The 27,866-nt window shown below is 32.5% G+C and overlaps 3 protein-coding genes across 8 annotated transcripts; 2 read left to right on the forward strand and 1 right to left on the reverse strand.

The window, feature by feature from the left end:
* Positions 1 to 4,020: 4,020 nt before the first annotated feature.
* Positions 4,021 to 9,285, forward strand: LOC106759854. Of its 4 annotated transcripts, none has more exons than XM_014643215.2 (4): positions 4,021 to 4,290; positions 4,372 to 4,449; positions 4,541 to 4,603; positions 9,002 to 9,285. In XM_014643215.2, the coding sequence occupies exons 1-3, from the start codon at positions 4,126 to 4,128 to the stop codon at positions 4,598 to 4,600; spliced, it is 303 nt and encodes a 100-aa protein (XP_014498701.1). In that variant the 5' UTR covers positions 4,021 to 4,125; the 3' UTR covers positions 4,601 to 4,603; positions 9,002 to 9,285. The 4 variants fall into 4 exon arrangements, with proteins under 4 accessions (XP_014498701.1, XP_014498702.1, XP_014498700.1 ...); XM_014643216.2 differs by lacking the exon at positions 9,002 to 9,285 and adding an exon at positions 6,401 to 8,370; XM_014643214.2 differs by lacking the exon at positions 9,002 to 9,285 and adding an exon at positions 4,766 to 5,117 and having other exon boundaries at positions 4,022 to 4,290.
* A 1,394-nt stretch (positions 9,286 to 10,679) lies between these two features.
* Positions 10,680 to 18,633, reverse strand: LOC106762506 (AT-rich interactive domain-containing protein 5). Of its 3 annotated transcripts, none has more exons than XM_022781056.1 (14): positions 18,242 to 18,633; positions 17,693 to 18,067; positions 17,479 to 17,612; positions 17,286 to 17,325; positions 16,176 to 16,228; positions 14,104 to 14,149; positions 13,820 to 13,912; positions 12,969 to 13,259; positions 12,800 to 12,851; positions 12,652 to 12,727; positions 11,996 to 12,062; positions 11,828 to 11,878; positions 11,237 to 11,329; positions 10,680 to 11,107 (listed from the first exon to the last, which is right to left on the reverse strand). In XM_022781056.1, the coding sequence occupies exons 2-14, from the start codon at positions 18,017 to 18,019 to the stop codon at positions 11,003 to 11,005; spliced, it is 1,428 nt and encodes a 475-aa protein (XP_022636777.1). In that variant the 5' UTR covers positions 18,020 to 18,067; positions 18,242 to 18,633; the 3' UTR covers positions 10,680 to 11,002. The 3 variants fall into 3 exon arrangements, with proteins under 3 accessions (XP_022636777.1, XP_014501952.1, XP_014501953.1); XM_014646466.2 differs by having other exon boundaries at positions 17,693 to 18,049; positions 18,242 to 18,632; XM_014646467.2 differs by having other exon boundaries at positions 12,969 to 13,091; positions 17,693 to 18,049; positions 18,242 to 18,629.
* Positions 18,634 to 25,196: 6,563 nt separating this feature from the next.
* Positions 25,197 to 27,679, forward strand: LOC106759803 (polyol transporter 5). Its single transcript, XM_014643146.2, has 3 exons — positions 25,197 to 25,814; positions 25,963 to 26,309; positions 26,394 to 27,679. The coding sequence occupies exons 1-3, from the start codon at positions 25,685 to 25,687 to the stop codon at positions 27,459 to 27,461; spliced, it is 1,545 nt and encodes a 514-aa protein (XP_014498632.1). The 5' UTR covers positions 25,197 to 25,684; the 3' UTR covers positions 27,462 to 27,679.
* Positions 27,680 to 27,866: the final 187 nt, after the last annotated feature.

Genomic DNA, 27,866 nt, shown 5'->3' on the forward strand with positions numbered 1-27,866 from the left:
AATTTATTTCCAATGCCTAGAGTACAGATATAAAATCATGTTTCCTTCAACTATATTATAATAGTTATATTAAACTATACTTCTATTATAAATTTTCTATTAAACCATTACAAAAACATTTTTAATTTATATTAAACCACATTCATATTATATATATAAATATTAATGTTACAGTACCTAAATGTTATATATTATATATATAATCTATATATCAATAATATAATACATTATGATACATTTTATCTCAAAATAATTTATCATGTTTCCTTAATTATGAAATTACTTGTTAAATTATTCATTTTTATAGAATGCTTGCTCCTAACCTCACCTCACTTCCAATTTCCTTGCTGGTTATATAACTAGCTTAAGAACTCTATATTTTTCTCGTACCCAATTGGTCACCGGAGAGAGAACAGATGTCTAACACATCAGACTCACCTTCGACACCAGCACATATGACTAGTCACAACTGACTGGACTCTATGATCAGGGATGTGCGGCTCTGGTTTTTAGGTTATCTCTATCCTACCAACAGAGAAGGTTCCCAACAAGTCCCAAGTATTTTTATCTGATTTAATCAACTATCCTATTTTTTTTTTTCTAATTCCCAAAGTTATACATCCCTCTCACAAAATCTGAGGCTACACTCAACCCATAATTTCCCATCAAATCAGTATCACCCCCAACTTATTCCTCATCAATTCAATGAAATTCAGTTCAGCAACACAATTCCATGGTAGATTATAACAATCACAATCAAACATAGAGACATTTTAAGACCAAATACTTAAAACAAAGACAATTAAATATCAAATAATATATCACAGTTAAATTTAACATGCATAGAGCATTAAAACAGAGTTAACCAGTGTAGAAACGCAATTCAACATATTTTCTCATAAATTCAGGAATTAATCAAAACAACAAAATACTTATATAGTTAGCTCCCCTTACCTCTAGGTTGCCTTGTTCAGTTTACAAAGAACACCCTCACAGATGCTCACAGAATTTTCGAATCACTAAATGGGTGATGGATTTTTCTAACTCTTGAAGCTAGAACAAACTGAGAATGAAAGGAAACAAGCATAAGGAACATGAAACTAACTAAGTTACCTACCCTAAAGTCTAGATGTGACACCCGAGCACTGACGAGGGCGGGTAGTGATCGCCAGTGCAAGGGGCACGAAGTGCGGGGAGCACAAACAAGGAGCGGCTCCTGGCAGGCTTCCAGTGGAAGGGGTACATGAATGAATCGGACATACACCGGAATGAGAGGGATCTAGAGACTGTATAGGTATGGGACTATACGGTTGAAGGATAGCTTAAAGGAATTGATTTGGCTACTCATATCAAGAAATGCATTTGCTTTTTGGTAGCCCATGAGAACTCCATGGTTAAGCGTGCTTGGCCTAGAGTAATTCTGGGATGGGTGATCTTTCGGGAAGTTTTCTCGGAAAGTGTGTGAGTGAGGACAAAGCACACTGGAAAGCCTCGTGTTATGTGTGGGGGCAGTCAGCAGTCCCTGTAAGTTGCCGGGGCGTTACAAATGGTATCAGAGCCTAGCCTATCCCACCACGGTGTGGTTCGAGGACGAACCAAACGGAAGCTGGTGGGCATGTGACACCCGAGCACTGACGAGGGCGGGTAATGATCGCCGGTGCAAGGGGTACGAAGTGCGAGGAGCACAAACAAAGAGCGGCTCCTGACAGGCTTCTAGTGGAAGGGGTACATGAATGAATAACTAATATTTAAGTTATTTATTGATTTGACATATTTTAATTTAGATATCATTTTAAAAATATTAACTTTATTATATCGAGATATAGTAAAATATTTAAGATTGTTAAAAATAAATATCACCATAAAAATATTTATATCAGTAAGAATATATTTATTTTTAAGATAGAAACCAAAGATATTTTCAAACAAACAATTTTGAAAATAATAAATAACAATATTTAATAAAATATTGTATATCAAAATCTTGGTCTATACGTTAAAATAATCTTATTTTATGATCCAAACACCATTTAAAATAACTATATTAAGATTTTGAAACAATCTTATGTTAAATTAATTTTATCTAAATTAATTTTTTAAAAACATTTGAAGCAAAATATAAAATGTTTCTTATTAAAATTTAAAATTATTTAAAACAAACAAAATATTCATACTATAAATATTTTTTATATTAAATAACAAACATATAATTCATAAAATATTTCAAAGAATCAGTTTTGTAAGAAGACGTCTAATTTTTACATTTTGAAAAATCAAAACGCAAAATTAATTTATGAAATCTTTATGATTCATTAACTTCAATATTTTGCTTTTTTATGATAAAATAGTTAAAAGTGGAGTTAAAGAAAAAAAAAATATTAAATAACGTATTTTAAAAGAACGAATGTGGTTCGATTTTAATGTAAATTAGTTGATCTATTATTTTTAATATAATAAGAATAAAAGTATATTGAAATTTAGATGATATAATATATATTTTGTAAAATACTAATTATATTTTTATGAACGTTGTTATCCTTTTTAATTTTTTTATACACAAAACAAATCATTTTATTAAGTTTGTAAATTTATTATAAGTACTAAATTTATTAAAACGATGATTGTGAATATTAGATAATAGAAGAAAAAAGATAATTATTTATGAAATATCTTAATGGACCTTCTATTTTTGTAAGTTTTGTATAATTTTGTTGTTACTTTTTTTTAACCAAAAAAAAAATAATACGTGATTGAAACTCAGATTTTTCACTTATTTTTTTTTATTTGGACGAGTTAAAGGTTTATTATTATTATTGTAAAAACAAAATTTGTTATATTTTCATATGGCATCATCTCATTTTTTTTTTCACCTTAATTTATCAATGGTTTATACAAATGTTGTTGTACGAGTCTTATCTTTTCGTCATTTATAATAGTATTTGTTAATAAAATTTAAACTAAATATAAGACGGACTTAAATCCAATTTTTAACATATAAATTTTATGTTAATTATTAGATATTTAATATTTATTTTTGAATATCGGGGTGGGATTTCAAACTATATTTAATATAAAAATTAAAAGAAAAGACAAATATAGGTTGGCTCTAATAAAATATACATAATATTTAACCGAAAAGTAAATTTTATTAAAATTGTGATGGATGAGGTGTCCCACGCGGCTGTGACGCGGATTGATGGATACTGTGCATCTCCGGTGCAACTGTTGGTGACTTGTCAGCGACGCTTTCTCAGAGCAACAGAGCTCGTTTCATTATTTGGGCGACGGAATTATTTATTTATTTTTTTCAATTATGATCTCAATTATAAATATAGATAATAGATTCATGTAAAATAATAAATAACAAATTCAATACACATTAATTATTTTTAAATCGAATTGAAACTGATTTTAATATCGAAATATTTCTATCAGATAGTAATATAAAAAGAAATCGCGGTTTATCCAAATGTTGGAATAATGGTATTTGTTGGTCATGTGCCGTCACTGTTAGCAATTTTGAACACGTGCAGTTGCACCTTGCTGTTACAAGTTGCTTTCCTAGTTTTTAACATCCCAGTTATATCAACAGATTTTATTTATAACTGTATATCCTTAAAAACATAAAATATATTTTATATTTGTTTTTACAGTTTTTAAACTTTATTAGAGTGATTAATTAAGTAATAGTAATTATATAGTCAACTGTTTTCACGATAAACCAATAAAGGTTAATCCACATGAGGCTAATTATTTACCAGAATGACGTGGTTCAAATATTGTCGTTGATGTAAAACATATCAACGATAATAAGTAACTTTAATATTTGTGTGTACTTTACACGTGTAAAGTATTAGTATTAATTTAGCTAATCAAGCTAAATATTTACCGTTATTTTTATTTTTGAAATTAATAACAGATTCGGGTTCTAAATTTAATTATTCATTTTCATTTTAGTTTTTAAATTTATTCTATAAATTTCACTCTACTCTATTAAAAAAAAGATTAATTGGTGTAGAAAAAAATAATGGGTTGTTGTGTAATTAGCTAATAGGGGAGTCGCTCTTGATTCTGAGAAACCATAGAAAAAACAGCCTGTAATCTGTAATCTGTTGGTGGGTTTGAATGGCGAGCAGCTGGAGAAGAACGTTGGGCAACGTGAGGTCCTTCGTGAGCAATTCGATGGGTGGTCTGAAGGGCGGAAGCAACCTTGCTTCGTGGGTGGTCGCCGGAACCCTAGCCTACTACCTCTGGATCAAACCCTCACAAGACCTCAAACGCCAACAGCAGGTTATTTTCTCTCTTTACTCTATTGTCTCCCCAAACATCAATTTGCAAACAACGCACTCACTGTAAAAGTGGACCCCACAGGAGAAAGCCGCACTTGCCGCCTCCGAAGCCGATCCATATCGATACGTTGAGACTCGAAAACCTATCCCCGATCCTCAGGTTTCAGTTTTGCACCACTCTCTATGTTCCAATTCCATGTACTCTTCTTCCGCTTTTGTAATGAATTGGGTTTCGATTTCAACAATTCCAGGTAACGGGTTTGAGGTACGGAAAAAGAAACGAGGACAGAGAAAGCAAATCAGAGGATTAGCATGTGAGTTTGTTGCCTATAATATACTGCTATACAGTCACTACATTCCGCATAGTCAATGAAGCTAGATACATATATAGACCCCTGTCTTTCCGCTACATGTAAATGTGTCAGGGGGCATGGCTTCGTCTTGATTTATTGCTGCATTTGTGATGCTCTGCGCAGGGGTCAAAAAGGAAATCAATAACAATAAGGCATATAATGTGTTTTGATGCATGCTCAGTTTCATCTCGGATAAATTATATATACTGGTACTGTTTTTTGTATTGATGTTTCTAACAATATACCGCATCGTGATGCAGTAAATTAGGTTGTGTTGCCTGTTTTACACATTTAGCAGCAGTGCTCTTTCGATAAGCTTTTTCTTTGGTTTGTCATGTTATTATTTTTTTAGTGTTGAGAATCAACCTCTGTAATAAACATCCATGCTTCACGAGACTGGAGGAATGCTATAAAATTGTAATGAATAAGTCCTGCCATTACCCATGAAGCAATGTTAAGGATAGTTTCATGCTTACTGTTATTCTATCAATTACATTACATCAGTTTTGTGAAACAAATTAGAAAGTTGCTGTTGTCGTTATGTTGCGCAATGAATCTTGTGAGTTTGTGTGTTCAATATTTGGAAGCGCACCAATCGCGTTTTAGTACTTTGATAAGTAGAGTATCGTATCCCTAGAGATTTATGTATTAAACAATAACTGCGACAGATTCACTAATCAAACTAAGTGCATTGATAGAAACATGTATCTATAAATAGACTAGTGCAAATAAAACTCTTTGGGAAACTTTATCAAACTGTTGGAATAAAAATATATTTTATGGAAGAACGTTGTTGGAGTTAAACATTCGTAGGAACCTGACTCATGTAAAGATGAATCTCTCGTCCTTATTTCTATCATTTTGCAAATTCAATCATCTCAGTTTTCTCAAAACTTGATTAATGAGTTTGATTCCTAATTTCAGACGTCCAATCCCTTGGAAAACCAATTATAGTAATCAGCACTACTAGAGTAGAGGATTTAAGTCCTGAAAAACCGTAGTTCTATTCCTAGAAATTAGTATTCAACAAGTTGTACTTCATATCTAAACTGTAAACATGATTTGCAACGCTTTTATCTTCATAGATGTTTGGTTGATCAAATCCAAATAGAATTGAAAGCATAGAAGTAGAAATAATTGCACTCTATACAAATTAGGTCACCTATATACAAGGATTACATGATTCAACTCCTGCTACAAAATTGATGAAGAATTTGGACTAAATGTGAGGAGATAATATTCAGAGAATCGTGCTTCAAAATTTGCTTTGAAGGAAAAATGAATCAACTAACTAAATCGCCCATGTGGTTAGCTTTATAACTACACTTTTTGTCACGTCACTTGGTTTTGCTTCAGCAAGATAATTTCTTGCTTATGGATTTCTATCTTAGGTGTGGTGAATTCTGACATACGCACCATTTTGCATTGCTCTCTTCATCTAAATTTGCTTTAGTGATGAAGCTTTTCACTTATGCAACTTAGTTCCTCAACTCTTCTTTAATACAAAAATTTAAACATTCATCAACCATTAATACACAATTCTTTTTATCATTTTATGTGTAATTTGATAGATTCTATGATCTAAACCATGAGAACTAGTGGATAATTGCTCCCAAAAACTAAGTGTAAGAAGTAATTATACTCTTTGAAATCCACACAACGGACTTAATTACAACCATTCCTATACTTTGCTTTCTGAATTTTGTGCTCCTGACAATCGCTACATAATAACATGTTGACAAGTTCAGACATGCTCAGGCACCAGCAGTTCTCGGACATGTTCAGCCAACAACAGTTCTTGGACATGCTCTTCACACAACTCACCCACCATTATATGGTCCTGAAAATGGAATCTTCACATCACGGAAAACTTGGAAGATATGTAACTAGAAGACAAGATGAAGAATAATGCTGCAAAAATATTGGAGAAAATAGTGTAATAAATATCTTGTGAATATTGGTATAGGATAGTGTATCCAAGTTGTTTGGATAAAGGGTTTGCTAGTTCTTGGGTAGAATAAGGAAGGCGTGACATCTGAACACTCCTAGGTTTCTCTAGAGAAGTCAAGTCCCACATCCCACTTTGCCTTGGTTAGCTCACGGTCAAAGGCCTATATAAAGGAACTCAAGTATGCTTTATAACACAACTTGATTTGAAGAAAATACGTGAGTGTTTGAGTTTTGAGACGAGTGAGTTTTTCTCTCTCTCTAGAGAGTTTCTAATCCTTTGATAGTTCAGGTGACAATTCTTTTAACTGTGTTCTTTAGCTTATCCAAGGTGGAAGGCCTTGAGGAGATCAAGTTCATCTCCTTTCTTTGACTTCAAGAGGAAGCCCATGTTATGGTGAAATTTAGTTTCCTTTTTTGTTTCCAGTCTTGTTCTTTCCTTTTTTTTTTCTTGGAGAACAATTTAGAATAGCCTGGTTCAAGTGCAGACCAAGGTTTGACCAAGAACCAAGAAACCAAACTAAATCCTCCAAGAGGCCAAGCAAGAAGACCATTTGGCATTTTCCCACCAAATCACCACTGTAATTCAAGAAACCTACACCATTCTTTTCCTCAAACATTCCGCAAAACCCTACCAAAGAGTCATCAAAGAATCCAATTTCCAACCTTATACACCTTAACCTACATTGATCGTAGCTTGCACATATCCTCCTCACCAATTCTTGGCTCCAAGAATCATCAAAGACTCTTCCAAGTTCTGACCTAAACCTTACCTAACTTTTTAGTTACCCTTGTTAGAAGTGGATTTTAAGCCTCACTCAACCCCACAAAACTGGCTTGTAAAGTGAGGTTTGTACTCCACTTATATATTATAATTTGGTCTTATCTGTAGTCAATGTGACACTTGCAACAACCCTCACCCTTCTACAAACATACAAACTACATATTACTCAATCCAAGAACCACCCAAGAAAACACACAAACTAGGTGATTGTTATTCATTTTTTCTCATCTTTGTGTCTTGACTTGTGAAGCTTACAAGTGGCTAGATCCAATCCTTCATTCACTGGCTGGGATCTCATCATACCACCTCAATTAAAAAATATTTTTTTCAACATCTGTTAGACACTGGCAATGCAAGTGAGCTGATATCTACTTTTGGCTATACACTTTCCAGATACCTCAATCATAATTTTTCTAAAATAAACTTACATTATTAATTTTAAACTTATTTCAAATTTGAAATCATTTAAAATATTATGAACTGTGAAGCATATATTACCCTTATTCCATTGAGAACAAACTTCTTTGTGCACAAAACCTTGTTTCTGTCTTGGATGTTAGTCCGGGCTTTGTTCCATTTTTGTAGTTTTCAACATCTTCTGTGGTTGAGGGTAACTCTCCACCAACGTGGTGGTTACCAACACCTGAGTTTTTGTCATTCACCTTTGTGATTTTCATCCATCCTAGTTTTCATTTTCTTTGACAGTCATTATCATAGGAAAATTTTAAAGCTTTTAAAAGATTGTTTTAGAAGGTGAATACATGAGTCTTAAATCTCATTTAGATTTTTGTTATGTAGATTATACATGTCTCTGCAATTTCTTGATCCTTTATATTTTTAGCATCAGTCCATTGTGTTCGGTGTCATATTGATGCTTCACAGCTTGCAGCTTTGAAACTTGCCACCTATCTTTTTACAGAACCTTTTGATATAATATTGTGATCTCAATCTACAAATTGCAAAATAAGCTGTTTGTGTGCCAATGATTTGATTTTCTATTTTTTCACTCTGTTTTTCAACAGTTTAACTATAAATTGGAAATCTACCAACATTTGATCTCCTTGGTAGAAATTAATTGGAGGTGAAATCCTGCAACAGTTCCTCTATATTGCCCCTTTTGGATGATTAGCAATGAGTCAAAATGTATTTGTTATTTAGAGCTAGATATCCCTCAGTAGCAGGATTAAATATCACAAAAACTTAGTTACGTCAGTCAGAGAGAATATATTTATTTGAATGTCGAACGGGAGCAATCTGAACAGGGTCTTGTGAACACTGGTAATTTTGTCATCTTTGTGATTAAATATCACAAAAACTTAGTTACGTCAGTCAGAGAAATTTTGTTATCCTTGTGATAAAAGCTATTTACTACTGTTGGGGTTTTCCATGTTTAAATTTTTTTCTCCTTTAGTTCGTCATGTTTGTCGGCATCGAGACTCTTTTGTTTTGTTGCTCCAGATTCTTGCCTATGCTCTTATCTCTATTTATTGTTTGTTCTTTAGTCACTGGTGTACACTGTTTGCACTTGGTAGTTGACAATACTTCTGTATCTGACTGAATATACACTAAAGCTATAGAAATTATGTCAGAAATAAATTTGACTTTCTACTTGCTCTTTCTGAATGTAGTAGCAGGATTGTGATTTTCTGCCGCATCAGATTGAACTGAGATGATTAAATATTGTTGAACTGAGATAGATTACTGTATGTAATGTAAAGATCATTCACTACCAAAATATAGTTAGGATGCTTGGTTACATATAACGTAAATGAATGTTGAATTTTTATTATTTGTCCTTTTAAATAAGTGTGCATTCTCAGCCGGCATTGCACAAAATCGCTACCACCCTGTTTTATCGTGTTGTCATCTGTTTTGTTTATTTCCTGACCTGTTGTATAATCTTGCCAGTAAGTTAATTTTATTATTGCCCTTTTTTAGATTTTATTTGACTTTTATTACTCATTTGGTGAATATGATTGGATAGGATATAATAAGATATGTTATAATAATAACAAGATAAAAAAATAATCCTATCCAGTGTTTTATGTATATAAAATTTCAGACTAAATTATGGTAGGTTATAATACTAATGATGTTTAGATGACTTTTCATTAAAACTATATATAATTTTCTAAAGGTTGAATTTTAATTTTTTTTTTGAAAACTATGAAAATACAATTTTAACTAAATTATCCAATATTATATTTCTTTATGCAAGCTTTTATATTACAAAATTTTTATACAAGATTTTAAAATTATAATTAATATTTTTAAAATATTGAAATACTAATGATTTATCTTGAGTATTTTAATAAATAATATAATGTCAATTTGTGTCATAATTATAACTATAATTCTATAAATATTGTTGAATAAAAAAATTGATGATATATATTATGATATAAATTAATATCAGCAGGGTTATATTTTATTAATACAGTTAGTTTGTCTTAAAATTGTAAATGTTTTTGTGAAATTTATATTATGATTAAAATATTTTTCTTTAAAAGTGTTTGAATAATAAAAATCTTAATTTTAATATTTAGTTCACCATTACAATTTAATTACATGTTAAGATTATACATACAAAGAAAATTTACCCTATGCTATAGAGTTTAACTTAATGTTCATGTTCCTAAGAATAAGACATATATTAGAGTGACAATAAAATAAGTGTAAAGAGAAAATTCTTATATCATGTTGATACTAAATTACAATAGAATATGATTTTTTTTTTATCATATTGTGTGTTCAGTAAATGGATCGTTTTTAAGTAATATGTGTTTTATATGTTAATTACATAAAGCAATGATTTTAATGAGAAAGGAGAGGAACAACTCATTTACAATGTCTTTGCTACCTTCTAAAGCATTAGATTGATGAATCGTAAAACTAATTTATGGTTAAGCCTTTTGCATGTTATAGATTAAATTGACTAATACTTACAATTGATTAGACACCGAGCTTTTACATTGTTTATAATTATGTCGATATTAAAAAACAGGTCCATTATAAGTGAGGTCAAATTGCCAAATTTGAAATCAAAAATAAAAATTGAACGGAACTGTAATTTAAAAATTATATTAGACAGTGAAATTAGTTTAGATGTTCTTAGATCCTATTTATGAAAATTAATTTACATCTATTTATATATGTGTAAAAATATTTGGTGAATATTCAGAAAATTGCATAAATTATTTATAGAAGTTGAAAAGGATAAAAGACATTTTAATAAAATCTAAGCTGAAAACGAACCAAAACCTTAACCTGAGCTAAGGTGGCTGCGTAATCGTATCCACACGCAAATATCGATAATGTAGTTTTTTGGTATGCGACTTCTGAACAAGTGCTCTCTACTCACTAGTTGGATTCTAGTTAACGTTACAAATGCGGCAACACATAAGTAAAAAAAGGTAGAATGTCCAATTTTTGGTATATGGATAATAAGGCATTTGATGGGAAAACTCTAGCATACTGTATTAGAGAAATTGGGTATTTTTACCAGAAAAAATGGTAATGTAGTTGGTAGTTTCGACTAACCCAACAGGGCTTCAGTATTTGCAAGCATATAAACTCGCCCTGATCGTTTAATTTTAACCCCTTAAGAGGAGATTTGACAAATCAAGCATTCATACCGATCCCTGCTCAAAGGGAACCCGTACAAATAGCCGACCATGCAAACTAACAACAGCGGATGTCTGAAGGGGATCAATTCTTGCAGGTAAGTTCACAACCTGAAAAAACAGCAAAATTCAGTCGATATCTTTCAGTTAAGATGCTACGTCCTAACTTACTCCCAATGTCACAATATCCTCCTGAAAACAGTAATATATCAAGATCTCTGTTAAGAAAAGGTACTTTACCTTTTTAAATGGGGTAATTCCCCATGGATTATCAATGTGTTCCGGCAAACCAGTTATAACCAGACGTCCAACTGGATCTGATTGGACTCGCACCTGGATTTGTTATAACAAGGTCAACAATAAAAGTAGAACCCAAAGAAGTCATAATCAATGATACAAAATACTCATTTAAAGTGAGTTTGTTTCCAAAATGAGCAAACAAGGTTGTATCCAGTCTTTAGAAGTTGGATAATAGACTGCAATATCGGTGCTTTTCATAAAATTAAGGGTTAATACATCATTGCTCACACTTTATCTCGTCAAAGTCTTTTACCTCGTCACAATAAGGCATCCAAAAACAACATTAGAAATTGTAAATTGTATATCCCATTTTATACAGTTACGCTTATGAAACAATCTAGGCTACAATTTAATAAATTTAAGGGTTTGATGATTATTTTTATCAAGTGTGACTGTTAGATAACTAAGGAGTACGACTTTGACAGTTAAACTTTAATATGTTTCACCCAACAGAATAAAGTACCCAAATATCATGCTAGTTTTCCCAGATAAAAATAACTATGGATAAAGACAAGTAACCACGGTTCTTACCTCCTCACGAAGGAGCCCGGGAACTAGGGCATACACCTCAAAACAATCTTTCTGGACACAAATACAGAAAACGGTAAAATTTTTATTAAATTATATTAACAGGATAGAAAATTTAGCATTGTGATACATGAAAAAGGTTAGATAAATAATAAAATCAAACTGACTTACAGTTTCTCGTACGTTGATCTTCACCCAGTCGGCTGGGGGTCCAATGTCAACCACTGCTGTGACCAATCTAACAAATGAAAAACTCGATTAGCCTTGATTTAATAAGCAGGCTTGAACTTGGAACAAATATCAGTGAGCATACGTATCTTTTCCAGATTGAAAGTAGGGATTTTAAGTAGTTGATTTGATTGGGGAATCAGTAAATATGAAAGGAATCCTCACTGACAGAAAATGAAAAAAGGATCTCCCAGGGTATATTCACTGTGTCAGTTTGTCTGTATTTTGGCTCAGAAAACCTTCGTTAGGAAAGACATAGATACAGAAACCTTAAGGAAAAATAAGGATTCAGATGTTTCCTAGGACTCGAATAAGATATATATGGTGAAGTATCATTAAAATGCCCCAACTTGTCCTGGTTAATTCCTTATTTTATTTTGCTGAAAACCGAAGAATCTAACAGAAAAAACAGCATTTTTTGATTGTGTAACAGCAAAAAGAATTTACTCAATAGTACTAATTGTTACTTCAAGATCAAGTGGTGGGTGGGCAATACCGTGAATTAGAAAGATTGTGGTTGGAGAAGCCAACAGTGAACAGAGATCATGAATCTATGCACAGGACTACAAGTCAATTAACAGAAAAGAGCAGTAACTTACTGTCTGTCTCCTTCAACATTTGCAGCTTTCTCAGCATGCTCCAAACCAGCTGGGGTCCTCTGTTTATTAATCATACCTAATTCATTGAAGCATAAATAAATGAGATAATTAATTCAGAGAAAGTCGGTGATGTTAGTAATGAGCATACCAATGCTTTTTAGGTTCTTTTCACGCTTTGGTGTGGAACTGAAGTTCTTGTCCTGTGCAAGAAAAGACAAAACACCCCAGTAGTAAATACATTGCTATAAGACAGAGTTACACCGAACAATAAAATGATAAAAAGGATAAGAATGTAAATTTTAAAGGTCTCAACAGACCTTAGTAGCTGGCTCAGCAACCTCACCATATCCAAGAAGGCGTTGAGCATGCCAACCTTGCATTGCACGGGCTGCTGCATCCCTTCGTGCTCTACCTGATCCTAGAGCCTGGTAAACAGTAGTCTGAAAAAGAAACTCATTATTCGATATATACAAACAGATTGTAGAGGTTGAAATGTTGTTACATGCTTCCAAGTCATGTTTCAAATGCTCTTTTCTGTAAAATTTCTCCTTCCTTATCATGTGTAGTAGAGAACCAGCAGCAATCGACCACCTCTGATGATCCCTAGACTACACGTCACAGATTGAGGACTTTTTAGAGGCTCAGAAGTCAAAGCATCCTTCCATATCTGACAGCATCACCAACAATGGTTGCAATTTTCGGCATTGTTGGCAACTATTTTGGTTTCTCCTTTTCATTATCTTACATTAATTAGTATGATTGGTTAGCTTTTGTTGATGGATAACTTTTGTGCCAATTTTTTTTGGTTTCTACTTCTTCTCTAAGTAGTAAAGTTCAAAAGTTATTAGCCACATCAACAATAAAAGAAACACACCCATCATTAGTTTCCTAATTTCCTAATGAATTCTACCAACAAAAACCCAGGACTTTAGATTATGTCTTTTGTTTCATACACAACCCTAAAAGCCTAATGTTTTCATCCCAGCAGCCATTTTTTCAAATTTGTACACAGTTCACTCCTCAACCTTTGTGTATTAGGCAAAATAGGAGCATAACTAACAAAAGAAGGAGCTTTATTCAAGTTCACATGACAAATGAAAACAACATATGATCTTATATAATAAAGTAATCATGAAATCAATGAACACAAGGGGAGAATTATACAAACCTCTTTTTCTACATTTGGAGATTGATGGAATGATCCAACAGGGAGCTGTAGCTCCCCAGTCTCTCTCTTATGCTTTTCATACTCTAAAAGTGCCTGTCCAAATGTTCAGTTCACGAAAAAGGAAACCAGAAGATCATACAACTGATGCTCATTGGTTATTTCAGAATAAAAGCATTTGCCAATTCCAATCACCAAAACCTAAGTCCACTCTAATTTATCAATTATTACAATAAAAAAGATGAAGTATTTCTAATAATTAGAGATAAGTTCACTCCACCAATTACCTTCTCATAAAAGATTCTAAATGTCCATGAGACTGTAGTGCATGTCCTGCAAGAAAAAAAATTCAATATAACTGAGCAAAGTGATACTTTTTTAAAATGAATTGTTGTGAAAAAAAAGATTTTGGCCTTTGCATTCTGGAAACCTTAGTTTGTGGCACAGATGTGGTCTTTGTCCTCCTAATATTATTCAAGTCAATCAAGTACCCTTTTAAAATTAAGCAAATGTGCCATCTGTTAAGTTAAGATAAAATACTTAACAGACATGGCAATGGAATTCCATATTAGAATTCCATTTGATTATTAGACACTACATATAGTGAAAAAAGGAACTTAAGATTAAAAAAATTATATTAAATATAATGAAAGGAACAAAGATAAAATAATTTATAAGATTAGAAAAAATTAAAGGAACTTAAGATCAAATTATACCTCATGACATGAAACTAAAAAAGATATCCATATACCTACCTTCTTGGTGTCTGCTAACATTGAGAACAGAAACCAAAGACCCAATTTCCTAGGGTTTTCCCATGAGATTAGGCATGGGATATTTCTCCAAATAGTGAAAAAGGCACTCGACAAGTGTTTGCACCTCTAAGATGAAGCAAAAACAGTACTGAATATTCACTACGGACCAAGTTTCTGCAGTCAATGACCTCGATCAACTATTTGTATAAGGAAGAAAGCCAGCAAAGTTGTTGCCAATCAAGAATCTTATAGCAACATGAGCCAATCTGAAAAGAGATTTGTCTTTTCAGGTGGACTATTTATGGACTGAGGACCAGTTTTTGTAATTAAAATAGCTTTTTGGATTGACAGTGGTATTTTGTTTTTCAGATTGTGGCTTGTGACTAGCTTACTAAGGATAAGTAGTCTGCTAAGAGCAACTTTTGCATGTTTTGGTTGTTGAAATATTCCCTATTTCCATATTTTACCTATGTAAATAATATTTGTTTCCTTGCATCTATATAATAGTATGTTTAATCAGTAATTAGTAAAGATTTTCAGATGGTAATTACTAGATTTAATTCCTTTAATCGAGTCATTCTGAATGCAAATTGATGATTAAAATTTACTACAAAGAGTTGACCACTTAAGCGTTTAAAAATCAATTTCAATCTTATATTCAAGGGTTTATTTGGGTATTCTGAACTGTAATGGACCAATTTATGGTATCTGCTATGGCTATCTTCTATTTGGTTTTGCTTAAGTTACTTTATATTGGCCCAATGATACGGTTCATAATAAGTTCAAAACTAGTTAACATGGTATTTGATATGGTTAACTGATATTTGATTCAGAATGGTTAATTTACACCAATTTGGTTCTGATTTGATTCGTTATATGATCAATGGTATATGGTTAATTTTGTACTAATACATGCTCACAAACTCTGCCAAGTGGTACTGATGTATATATGTAGAATGAGAGAGAGAGAGAGAGAGATTCGCGGTTTAGTCAAATCTGGGATTGAACTGCACCATGTTGACCCTGTATGGTTGGTGTTTACTTTCATTTTTGTATTATACACACTTGTATGGTTAGCATTTATAGTCAACTACCACAAATCTGTCCTTGGAGCTATAAAATAACAAATATCCAATTCTACATCCAAGCAAATTTTGCATAAAGATGTTAAAGGCAATTCTACATGCATAAACTGCATACTGCATACTGTATACTCATTCAAATTTCCAGTCTTTTTACCAGCAAACTGTATGGATTTAGGTAATGGATTTTACTGTCTGCAACAACCCGTTATGTGATGAGTTTTGCTATATTAGAAAACCTACTAGATGATGGGCAAGGTGCAAGAACCAAAGGGGAACAGGGTAGATATGTCACATCTTCTCTCAACAACCCTTGCAGTGTAAATTAGAGAGAGAGGTTCAAAAATGCAATTAAACATTTGATGTTTTAGAAAGTAAATTGCCCATGTTAATAATAAACAGTTACAAACAACTCAGAAAACTACAAAGAATTCATCAGTGACAGTAAATAGCAAAAATACAATATGATGAGGCTACGAAAGCTTAATAAGAACTACAAAACAATTATATTTTAGGCCTTACTTTGGGGGGTTGAAAGACTCTCCTACTTGTCGCCACAACTTGGAGCCAGTTACCTACATATAACCAATCAATAAGATCAACTTTGTCAGTTACGAGAAATGAATAACTGACAAAAGGGTCTAAAACATTTTAGCACCAACTGAAATAAAACTTATGGATGTTGATAGAAATAATGCAATCATAGTAATAATTGAAAATACAGTCTATTATATGTCATGTGACATTTAATTATGATTAATCAGAGTGATTGAATTTAAATGGAACGTAATTATGCTTGTATCTGTCTGTTGACATAAATATATGTTCGACTGCATAATTGTAGTACATGATATTCATCACATGTCTCATTCTCTTTCATTCTAAACATGATATCGAGAGCCAATAAGAAGCAACCCAAATGTCAAATAAACTAAACATGTAAAGATATGTCCTATTCCAAAATTTATAAAATAAATTCAAATCAAGTTCCAGAAAAAAAAAAGAATCTGGGCTGGCCTCATGACACTATAGAAAGTACCATACCAAATCACAGGCCAAAGCTATTACTATGTCTCCACAAGTCAGATCATAACTATTTAAACTTCCCTACAATATCTTCCAAATTTAAAAAAAAATAAAATATTATTAGATGAATGACAAATCCTAAATGATTAGCCCTTTGAAGAGTTGTCAGGAGGCCTGAGGACCAAGTCAAAAAATGTTTGACTTCCACAACATGGGTTCTATCTGTGCTACAACCAGTGTCTACCCAATCATTTGAGCAGCATTGATAATACCAAAAATTAGCTTGGCCATCAATCATCAGGAAAACATAACAAACAACACTATTGAAGGCATAACTACAGTATATATGAGGTACAAGCAAAGCCATCGAACATAGGGAAATTGTGTTGATCAGTCACCTGACATTTGGTAAAATGTTTAAATCTATATTAAGTTTAAACGGCCCTTTTATCTTACGCAAGATATGAATGGGATGGAGCTATTAGAAACAGCATTAACAACAAGCTTGAGTTTGAAGTAAGCAAAGTAATGCAAGAATTACAGACATGGCCTAGAACCATTCAAAGAGATGATCTGTCAAAAATAACATGTAAAACAAATCCATACCACATCATAGCCACCCAGTCTGATAACAGCTCTCCACAACCTGCATCCCATTGAAAAGTAAGGGATCCACTATCAGAACAGTATAGTAACACATTCAAATATCAAGGAGGAGGTCAGGCCAACTTAAACTAGCCTTTAGAATGCTTATGAGAAAGGGGTTACACCCTTGCGTCACAGGGGATATTATACATACTTAAGGCAATTTAGTGGCTCTCCGTAAAACTTAGGAGGCTTAAATTCCAAGGACCGCTCTCTGTAGAAATTCTCAAGCTCTTTCATAAATGTTTCCCGGTCCAGAGGTGTGCCATACTCATCATACTCAGTCATCTGTGGATGAAAGGCAAGATACTTAAAATGTACAAAAGAGAAATAACAAAAAGCTCTGCCATCTTACTGGAAGTAAGTACCTCGGTATCATTTAGCACATTCTTCATTTCCCTAATGTTCTTTTCTTTAGGCTTAGGAGTGATCAGTTCATGGTGCGAAACCGTCTTGGAATCTTCAACCTCAAACTGATTCTCGCTAATTACACTAGTCTCTGGTACATTACTAGGATCAGAATCCCCGTTTTTGTTATCATCGCCCTGTTCGAGCATTACTTGATCCTGCTGTTGCTGAGCAGGGGAATTGTCAGTAGGGGAAGACGACACATGCTGGCCATGCAAAGCCGCATCAACAACATCCATATCAGAAATGCCATGGGAATTACCCGTGGGTTTCTCACCATCCTCCATCTCACAACCTTATATTTGCACACAGCAATCCTACACTCCACGTAAACACTAATTATACAATTACATTATCTCGTGACTCATTCAACTCATAAAACAAAGTAATGCGAAATGACTACGGAGAAAAAGGACGAAAATCCTAGCCCTAAGCAGAAATTGTGTATAGCGCAAACGATTCTTAGTCATGGCGAAACAAATACCGCTCAGGAAGTAAAAGCAGCGTACCTTAATTGGCGAGGAACCACCGGAAACTGATCCACCACTAGGCGAAAATGTAGGGTTTCGGAGGGAAATGAAGATTGCAGATGAAAAATGTGAAGTATGAAGAAGAGCGTGTTCCTATTTTAGATATGAAATTAGAAATGGAATTGAAATGAATGGAGCAGAAGCAGAAAAGCTACACCAAGTTCTGATGAAAATCAAAAGTTCCTATCCACAAATTGCATCGATGTTCCGCCTCCGGTTACGGTTGAACGGGGTTTCAAATGCAATTATAAACGCCGGTTAAGTTAAAGATGCGACACCTTCATCTCCACCTCCACTACTCGAGTCACCCACTCCATACTACTACTATAGTTTGTTTCCTCAATGTCAAAAGACCGTCTTACCCCTTTCTCCATGTTTCTTTCCATACACCAAGTTTTTCATCTGTGGATAATAATAATAATTTGAGAGTCAACATAAATTCATTTCCTTTAAATAAAAAATAAATAATTGTTCACTTTCTCTAAATTTTATCCATTTATAAATAGTCTCTTTAACTTATTAATTGAACAAATTAATTATATTTTAAAGTTAACAAGTTCACTTTCTTTAAATAGAAGGACAAAACAATTCAATTCCTCTCAACTTCATATATTTTATATAAATTAGCACCTATTATTTCCACATAATAAATTAGCACCTATTAGTCTACTTATGGAAGGTTTAAATAGGTATGCATCGAATTTATGAATAAAGTCTAATCTTTAAGTAATTTTCATTGGTTTAATACATCATTTGATTCATATTTTTGGGGTTTGGTTCAAAATGATTTTATCTTTCAAAAAAATTTAATAAGATCTCATATTTCGTTAAAAAATGTTTTTTAAATTTTTTTTTACTCACGTTGGCCAAACTTGAGTGAGCTGTACAATTTGATGAATATGTGGCATTGTGAAGAGGTTGCACAGTGTAAATATTTAAAAAATAAATAAAATGACGTAAGGTAGGTGGTAAGTTTAAGAATAGGTTAAAGAAAATTTCTCTTATCTAAAAGTGATTTCGCCATTTCTGGGTTCAACATTGTGGTGAAAGTGGTGTTCTAATCAGTATTGTCACCACTGCCGTAGAACAAAATACGCCACCACCAGATCCTCGGGCCACCATGCCGTTATCACCATCATCAACACAAACCTACAATTCGAAGCAGAGAAAACCAACCGATAACCCAGAAATCAAACCCTAGCCACCATGAAACCCTAAATTGTGTTGTTAGTAATCAGGGCAAAATCTCCACCATGTGTTACATCTCACCACCATTAAGCAAGAATCGAATCGAAATCCCTAACCTACAAACCAGAAATTCCAACCCAAATATGAACAAGAAAATCGCAATCGCGACATCTAGAAACCCAATTCACACCTGCAGTAAACCATAAACATACATAATCACTACCAAAATCGCAGAAACCCTAGTTCGCAAAGAGCATCCATAGGCACCAACCTACAAATTACACAAGGGCACCAACCTACAAATTACACAAGTCAGAAACGTAAAAAATAATGTGGAGGTAAAGCTCAATAAATATATAATGAAAATAATCAATTTTTCATACTACTACAATCTATATTTATAAATTTCAAAATAGATTTTTAATTAAAATTAACCTAATTGTAACTCAATTAATAATGATCTAACTTAGACTTAAACATAATATTTTTAACCTTATCTTCACTTTTAATCTAACTGTTTGACTTACTGACCTGTTAGGGGTTACATATGAAATCATAAATTGTTAAGAGTCCGATTCTAGGACTAACCGATAGTCATACTATACAAACATATTATTTTACTATTTAAATAAAAGGTTTAAAAATTAAAATAAATTTTGAGAGTTTTTCTTTTCTAAATACCATGCTTTCAAATATTAAAGTATAACAGAAAGTCATGAATATTATTTTGGTTTAAACCCTTTTTTGGTCCCTAAGTTAACTTTTGATGTTCAGTTTAGTCCCCGCTTTTAAAAATGTCAACCTTTAGTCTCTATGATATGAAAAATGTATCAAATCAGTCCCCATGACAACATTTAATGAACAATAAATCACAAGTTTTCATACCTAGGTATCCAATATTTTGTGATTTGTTAACGGAAGGTGTTAATGAACAACAAATCACTTAATGAAAAACTTGTGATGTGTTAACGAATAAGACTGATTTGATACATTTTTCATATCATAAGGACTAAAGGTTGACATTTTTAAAAGCGGGGACTAAACTGAATATTAGAACTTAACTTAGGGACCAAAAAATGGTTTAAACCTATTATTTTCTCCCACTTTTTCAAAAGTTTTTTGACATTTGGAAATGATCATATCTCCATCATTGAGTTTGAGTTTGGTGTCATAAAAATCCATTTTCTCTTCTTCCAACTTCACTTTGTCAAGAAGCAAGTGGCAGCAAATAATAAATCAACCTCAGAGTTGCATTGATATCACTACCACTTTTCTTAATTCCAAAATGTAACAATTAATGCATTAATTAGGTTTAATCTCTTGGGTTATAAGTAACAAACATAGCTTTTATCATTTCTAAACCAGAAGAAGCAGCATTAGAATGATAAAAGCTTATAAAATACAAACTTGACACATCAATCCAGGCCAACAGGGATAACATATACGTTAGTAAGAATTTTTGTCTAAATGAATTGTGTTATTTCTAACATAATAATCTAAGTTATCAAATTCGCGAGTTTACGTAAACTCGTGAGAGTCGAGTAAACTCGACTCATAAATTCATAAGAGTTTACTTCAGATGAAAAATACTATATAAATAATATCCTAATTCAAATAAATCTATAAAATTATATAACTTTAAATAAATAAAATTTATAGATATATAGTTTATAAAAGTAAATATTGTAAAACATAAATACTTGAATTATTATAATTAATTTTGATGCATTTCATTAAAAATATAATAAAAAAAGATCAAACAATCTTTTTTTCTTAATTTTTTTCCTTTCAAGCTCGTAGAATCATTCTAAATTCGCGATTCTATATGATCTTACCGTTTTCACAATTAATTTTACCGAATTTATGCAGAAAAGAGTTTATTTCCGAGTTAACTCGAAAATCATGTCTTAAAACGTAAACTGATAAGAATTTAAGAGTGAATTCGAGAATTTGATAACTACCATCATAATCATATCCCAAATAGGTATATCTGTGCATGATATTCCAGTTCATTAGGCGAAATTCATCTCCATATAAGTTGAAGATGTTAACATTAATTGGAAATCATCTCCATCAATGAGACGATGATTATAGCAGCAGAAATTGTCTTATTTTCCAGCATGCCGAAAAAGAAGTTAGACAGAAACTTAAACCAGATTCTCCTACTGCAACATACCAAGAGAGAGCCAAAGAATTGAAAAGGTTTCCTTACACGTATGTTGTTTGTTGTATGTAATGCGTATTTGGTCCCTCAGCCAGAGTCCAAGTGTCACCTTACAAACGCAATGAGTAGTTCACTGTCATGGGCTGCCATACGCACTATCCCTAATCCAACAAAAGGTGCAAACTTTGTTAGTTTTCGTCTGAAATGATCGTGACGAGATGTGATATTATCGAGGATGCATACTATAATAATAATAATAATAATAATAATAATAATAATAATAATAATAATAATAATAATAATAATAATAATAATAATAATAAAAGAAGCTTACAAAAATGGTAATGACAATGTAAATTCTGAATGGAACAAAGCGTTAAAATGAATATAAAAAATTTATGTATATTAAAGTGTTATTTTTGAATTTTTTAGTTTATTTGAAAAAAAAGATTAAAAATATTTTAATATCATAATACAAAATGAATAAAAAAACCCTTAAAATAAGTAATTATACATATAAAATAAACATAAAAGATGGATCATTATAGCACTAAAATCAAATTAAACAATAAAAAATATTCATTATATATATAATTGGTAATAGATCATAAAAATAAGATCAATATTGATTATAAGTTTATAGATAATGTTCCCAAGCTTTGAAAATTTGGTACTTAATTACAATGTTCTATGTCGATGATGATACAAGTCTAAAAGATGCTCCTGTTTAATCTTGATTTTGAAATGTAATTAGTGATTTTAGTTATGTTATAAATGTTTCTTTAATCTCGACTAAGTTATACAGTTTTAAACACATGGTTTAAACTCTTTTTTGGTCCCTAAGTTAAGTCTTGATGTTCAATTTAGTCCCCGCTTTTAAAAATGTCAACCTTTAGTCCCTATGAACAATAAATCACTAAAGGTTGACATTTTTAAAAGCGGGGACTAAATTGAACATCAGAACTTAACTTAAGACCAAAAAAAGGTTTAAACCTAAAAACATATAAGGCTTATTTTAGATCTTGAGCTAGGTGTAACGAATTAAAAAAAAATCAATCAATTAAAAACAGAAATTATAACCACTTAATTACATCTTCTTTACTTCTTTATTTAATCGATTGAATTTTCTTAAAATTTCGACTTTGAGAGCTTAATTTTTAACTTAATTCTAATGAATTAAAACAAAATCATATCATATCTCCAACTGAAAAAACACACAATTTGATATCTATGATAAACATATTGTCTTTAAATTGTAATATCTTCAATTCTTTTAATTATAATATATATTGGGATAGATTATTTATACACGTTTGTATTACTAAAAGTTATTATAAAACTAATATAAGATAAAAAAAAATACAATATCAAAATCAATGTAAAAAATTTAATTGTATTAAAATATTATTTTTCTTTTTTCTTATTATGTTTTGTTTGTTGTTAGATGATTTGACCCCTGGCTTTAATTAAGAAAATGATGTAAAAGTTGATGAGATGTATTATGAGAGTTTTGCTACCATGGTGGGAACCTTCCCAGCATACCTCCAAAAAAACTCAAAGTTACAGATTTTAAACGCAGATGTTGACCTTACCTCAATCTTCCACATACAAAATCACATGGACTATCTTATTTTCATGTCAAAATTATTCACTTTATCACTATATATATATATGGATAATGATACTTAGACAATAATTTTTTCACAACATTTGAACATCGTCTACGTGTTATTCTATGATTGGTTCATGGTGGTGTTTATAATTATTTTTATTGATTGTGGAGTAATTTTGAACCAATCACAGAATGACACGTAGATGATGTTCAAACGTTGTCAAAAAATTATTGTCTAAGTATCATTATCATATATATATATATATATATATATATAATTATATAATTTAACAATCATATATTCCAACTATAAATTAGTAATAATATAATCGTATCATGAACTGAATTTGGTCCATATTTGTGAATATACACCTCCAACAATAAACATTTAATATGTTATTTATAATAATGGTATAGAGTGTCATGAGTTGAAAGTCACATTTCACTAAAAATGATGATATGAATAATATATAAGTGAAAAAACTTATAATATATAAGATAAGAAAACCTATAATGGTATAAAGTGTCAGGAATTTAAGATAAGCTCGAAGTTGCATATTAGATAAATGATATATAAGTGAAAATATTTATAAATTTATCTTAAAACTTTAGGTTAAAAATAGTTTTTTAATCTTATATATTTGTTCACATCTTTTTGGTGTCCAATTTTTCCGGTATTTCCCTATAAAAAGTATTTACTATGGTATTATATCCGATAATATATTAGTTACCTGATAATTTTTCATGACTTTTGCATTATTTTTTGGCTAATCAGAAAAATTAGACAATTAATCTTTATTCTTTTGTGAAATTTCTATATGATAAACATTATTTTTCTGTTCAAAATTCAGCATAAGTGAAAATGTGCAGAAAAACTATATATTTCTATTTTCTCAATGAATTTGAAGAAATATACATATACTTCTGTCACAATTTTAGCAAAACTTCCAGAAAAAGAAAAGAAGCTGAAAACGTCTTTGAGAAAAAAATGAATGCTTAAAATAAGTGACGATTTCACATTGAGATTTATAAAATTAATCATTTATAAATATGCAATCTTATAATATATAAACTATTTCCTATCGTACTAAATTTATAGATTAAATTTACTTGTAATAGAGAATTTAATTAATCCGTTTGTTAAATTGTTAAAACAAAATATATTAATAAATAAATTTTACAACTTGACCCTTAAATAAACTGCCTAACTGTCATAGATAACATTACGAATAGCTGTTCAAAATGTATGACCTATTATTGAGGCAGGAGAAGGAGAAACAAAGATATCGTGTTGTCTTAATCAGATTATTTTTGTATCAGAAATATTATTATTTTTTGTATTCATAAAAATCGTAATAATAACATCATCAAATAGTTTTTCATAAGCAAATATAAAAAATAAGAAAGAAAATGTATAAATTAAAATTACTTTTTATATGCAAGAGTTCATTTATTGATGCTTTTTTGTCTTTTTTTTTTTTAGTTTTAATTTTTAACTTGTCTATATCTTTTAAAAAAAATTATGGAAAAATTCACTTAACAAATCCCAATTTGACTTCTTTTGAGATAAAACCATAGTCTATACATCCAAATTTTGGAAACTGAAATCAGTTTAGGTATGAATTATTTGTAAATTAAACTTTTAAAATCTTTTATATTCTTAATTTATACTTAAGCTAATTTTGAATTGTGTAAAACAATTCATTTCAGTTTCTGTAATTTTATAAAGCTTCACAAATGTGTTTGATTAAATTTACTCGATTTATTAATATAAAAATAAGGACCCTATTATTTTGACACATAAGAAAAATATAGACACATTTTACCTCAATTATTTTATTCTTAAATATAAAATCAATTCTTTTAATGATGAAAATAATGAGTTATGTGCAAACAACATAAAAAAAAAAAAACATTTTTCTAAAAATAAAACAATGTAGATATATTGTTTCACTGAAATATAGTAACTAACATTGTTTTTATATTACAGCAGACAACTATAAGGTCTGAAAAATTACTCCAATCTTCTTTGACAGACACACTAATTAAACAGACATTAATAGACAGATTAATAATGAATGAATTCATGGTGTGACTAATTAATCTGTTGGATGTAATCCAGAAACAGAATGGTTTAAAGTTTAAAGTGTATAGATTTGGAAATTGATGAAGTAAATGGAAGGAAGATGAAGGAACCGGCGACAAGAGAGAAAATTAGGCAACCCCATTAGCTATTGTCGCAGTTTTGGAGTAGTAAGATGAGAACAGTGACGACGACGTTTCAAAGAGAGGGTAGAGGTTCCACGCGTTCACCTATACATGCGGGACAGCGCTGTCTAAGCTCATGTGAATGCCCTCTATATAAACCACTCCTCCTTCATAATTTCACTACCACCAGTGGCTCTCATGGCTACTCAAGTATAGACTGCATTCACGTAGCGCAGGAGATACAGTGAAAATGGACGAGGGCAAAGCAGCAGCTCAGAAATCTGTTCAGACTTTTGATCCTCAAAAGGCCCCCAAAAGGAACAAGTTTGCTTTCGCTTGTGCCATATTGGCTTCCATGACTTCCATATTACTTGGCTATGGTGAGTGAGTGTTAATAATAAGAACAACTGTACGTAGACATGACATGCATGAGTAAAAATAACGTTTTTTTTTCTCTTCTGAACCAAGTACGATATATATTGCATGTGTATTTGATGATGACGACGATGATGTGTGAGTTTGGTACAGACGTTGGGGTGATGAGTGGAGCGGTGATATATATAAAGAGGGACCTGAAACTGACGGACGTGCAAATCGAGATCGTGGTAGGAATCATCAACCTTTACTGTCTGATTGGTTCGTGTCTCGCCGGGAGAACCTCGGATTGGATCGGTCGGCGTTACACGATCGTTGTGGCTGGAGGCATCTTCTTCGCCGGAGCCATCCTGATGGGATTCTCTCCAAACTATCCCTTTTTGATGTTCGCGCGGTTTGTGGCGGGCGTGGGCATCGGTTATGCTCTGATGATTGCTCCGGTCTACACGGCGGAAGTGTCCCCTCCTTCGTGTCGTGGTTTTTTGACCTCCTTCCCCGAGGTAGTGGAGATATAAATTAGAAAGATGATTTATTATGAGAGAATAATAATAGTAATGATAACTGATTGGTTGATATTGATGAAGGTATTCGTGAATGGAGGGATATTACTGGGATACATATCAAACTACTGCTTTTCGAAGCTCCCACTTCACCTGGGATGGAGGATGATGCTGGGAGTGGGGGCGGTGCCTTCGGTGATCCTGGCGGTGGGAGTGTTAGCCATGCCGGAGTCACCACGATGGCTGGTCATGAGAGGTAGGCTCGGCGAAGCTACAAAAGTTCTCAACAAAATGTCCGACTCTCCCCAAGAGGCTCAGCTCAGGCTAGCAGATATCAAAGCCGCGGCTGGGATCCCGGAGGACTGCAACGACGACGTCGTTCAAGTGACCAACCAGAATAGCGGTGGTGAGGGTGTATGGAAAGAGCTAATCCTTTACCCTACACCCGCGGTGCGTCACATCCTCATCTCCGCTCTGGGCCTCCACTTCTTCCAACAGGCTTCCGGCATAGACGCCGTGGTGCTGTACAGCCCCGAGATTTTCAAAAAGGCTGGCCTGGAATCCGACGCCGAGCAGCTTCTGGCGACCGTGGCCGTTGGATTCGCCAAGACCGTTTTCATCTTGGTGGCTACGTTTTTGTTGGATCGGGTCGGGCGTAGGCCCTTGTTATTGACCAGCGTTGGCGGTATGGTCTTCTCGCTTCTCACGCTGGGCGTAAGCCTCACCATCATTGATCGGTCACGCGCCGTGATGAAATGGGCCATTGGCCTGAGTATAGCGATGGTTTTGTCCTACGTGTCGACGTTCTCCGTTGGGGCGGGTCCCATAACGTGGGTGTACAGCTCGGAGATCTTCCCGTTGAGGCTACGCGCCCAGGGTGCGGCTATGGGAGTTGTGGTGAATAGGGTGACGAGTGGAGTTATCTCAATGACGTTCTTGTCCCTGTCTGATAAGATCACTATTGGTGGGGCCTTCTTCATCTTCGGGGGAATCGCGATGTGTGGATGGATCTTTTTCTTTACCATGCTCCCCGAAACACAGGGCAAGACCCTTGAGGAAACCGAAGGGTCTTTTGGTAAATTCTTGGCATGGTCCAAAAGCAAGGGTAATAAGGACTGTGAGAACAATGCAGAGATACAATTGGCGAATTAGGAAGAGCAACATATAATAATGGCGCTTTAATAGCTTTCAGTACTAATTGTCTACTTCAGATTATATTGGTTTGCTATTATCGTACTTCTCTTTATAAAAGTGTGGTAACATTTCAACATTCGAACCAAAGCTACGCTTTTAAAATACTAATATTTGTAATGTAACATTTCCTTTTCCCCTCGATATTATTTGAACATTCGATCGAATTTTATTACCTACTTTCTTTTTTCTTCCTTGCTTGCTTTCTTCTCTAAGAAAACTAAATTAGTTTATGCTTTGCGTACTTTATTTCAATTACAAACATATTGAAAGAGAACAAAAACTAATTCACTCACTATGATGGCAAGTGTTCCTAGTGATTCTAACCACATCAACAGTGACCATCAAATACGAGTAATATTTCTT

The sequence above is a fragment of the Vigna radiata genome, chromosome 5, assembly GCF_000741045.1.
Source record: "Vigna radiata var. radiata cultivar VC1973A chromosome 5, Vradiata_ver6, whole genome shotgun sequence".
NCBI lineage: Eukaryota > Viridiplantae > Streptophyta > Magnoliopsida > Fabales > Fabaceae > Vigna > Vigna radiata.

Coding starts and splice junctions, on each gene's coding strand:
- LOC106759803 (XM_014643146.2), top strand. CDS start 25,685: ATGGACGAGGGCAAAGCAGCAGCTCAGAAATCTGTTCAGACTTTTGAT. Junction 25,815..25,962: donor TTCCATATTACTTGGCTATG/GTGAGTGAGTGT, acceptor AGTTTGGTACAG/ACGTTGGGGTGATGAGTGGA. Junction 26,310..26,393: donor TTTTGACCTCCTTCCCCGAG/GTAGTGGAGATA, acceptor ATATTGATGAAG/GTATTCGTGAATGGAGGGAT.
- LOC106762506 (XM_022781056.1), bottom strand. CDS start 18,019: ATGGAGGATGGTGAGAAACCCACGGGTAATTCCCATGGCATTTCTGAT. Junction 17,613..17,692: donor ATGTGCTAAATGATACCGAG/GTACTTACTTCC, acceptor TTTCATCCACAG/ATGACTGAGTATGATGAGTA. Junction 16,229..17,285: donor GACTGGGTGGCTATGATGTG/GTATGGATTTGT, acceptor GGTTATATGTAG/GTAACTGGCTCCAAGTTGTG.
- LOC106759854 (XM_014643215.2), top strand. CDS start 4,126: ATGGCGAGCAGCTGGAGAAGAACGTTGGGCAACGTGAGGTCCTTCGTG. Junction 4,291..4,371: donor ACCTCAAACGCCAACAGCAG/GTTATTTTCTCT, acceptor TGGACCCCACAG/GAGAAAGCCGCACTTGCCGC. Junction 4,450..4,540: donor AACCTATCCCCGATCCTCAG/GTTTCAGTTTTG, acceptor CAACAATTCCAG/GTAACGGGTTTGAGGTACGG.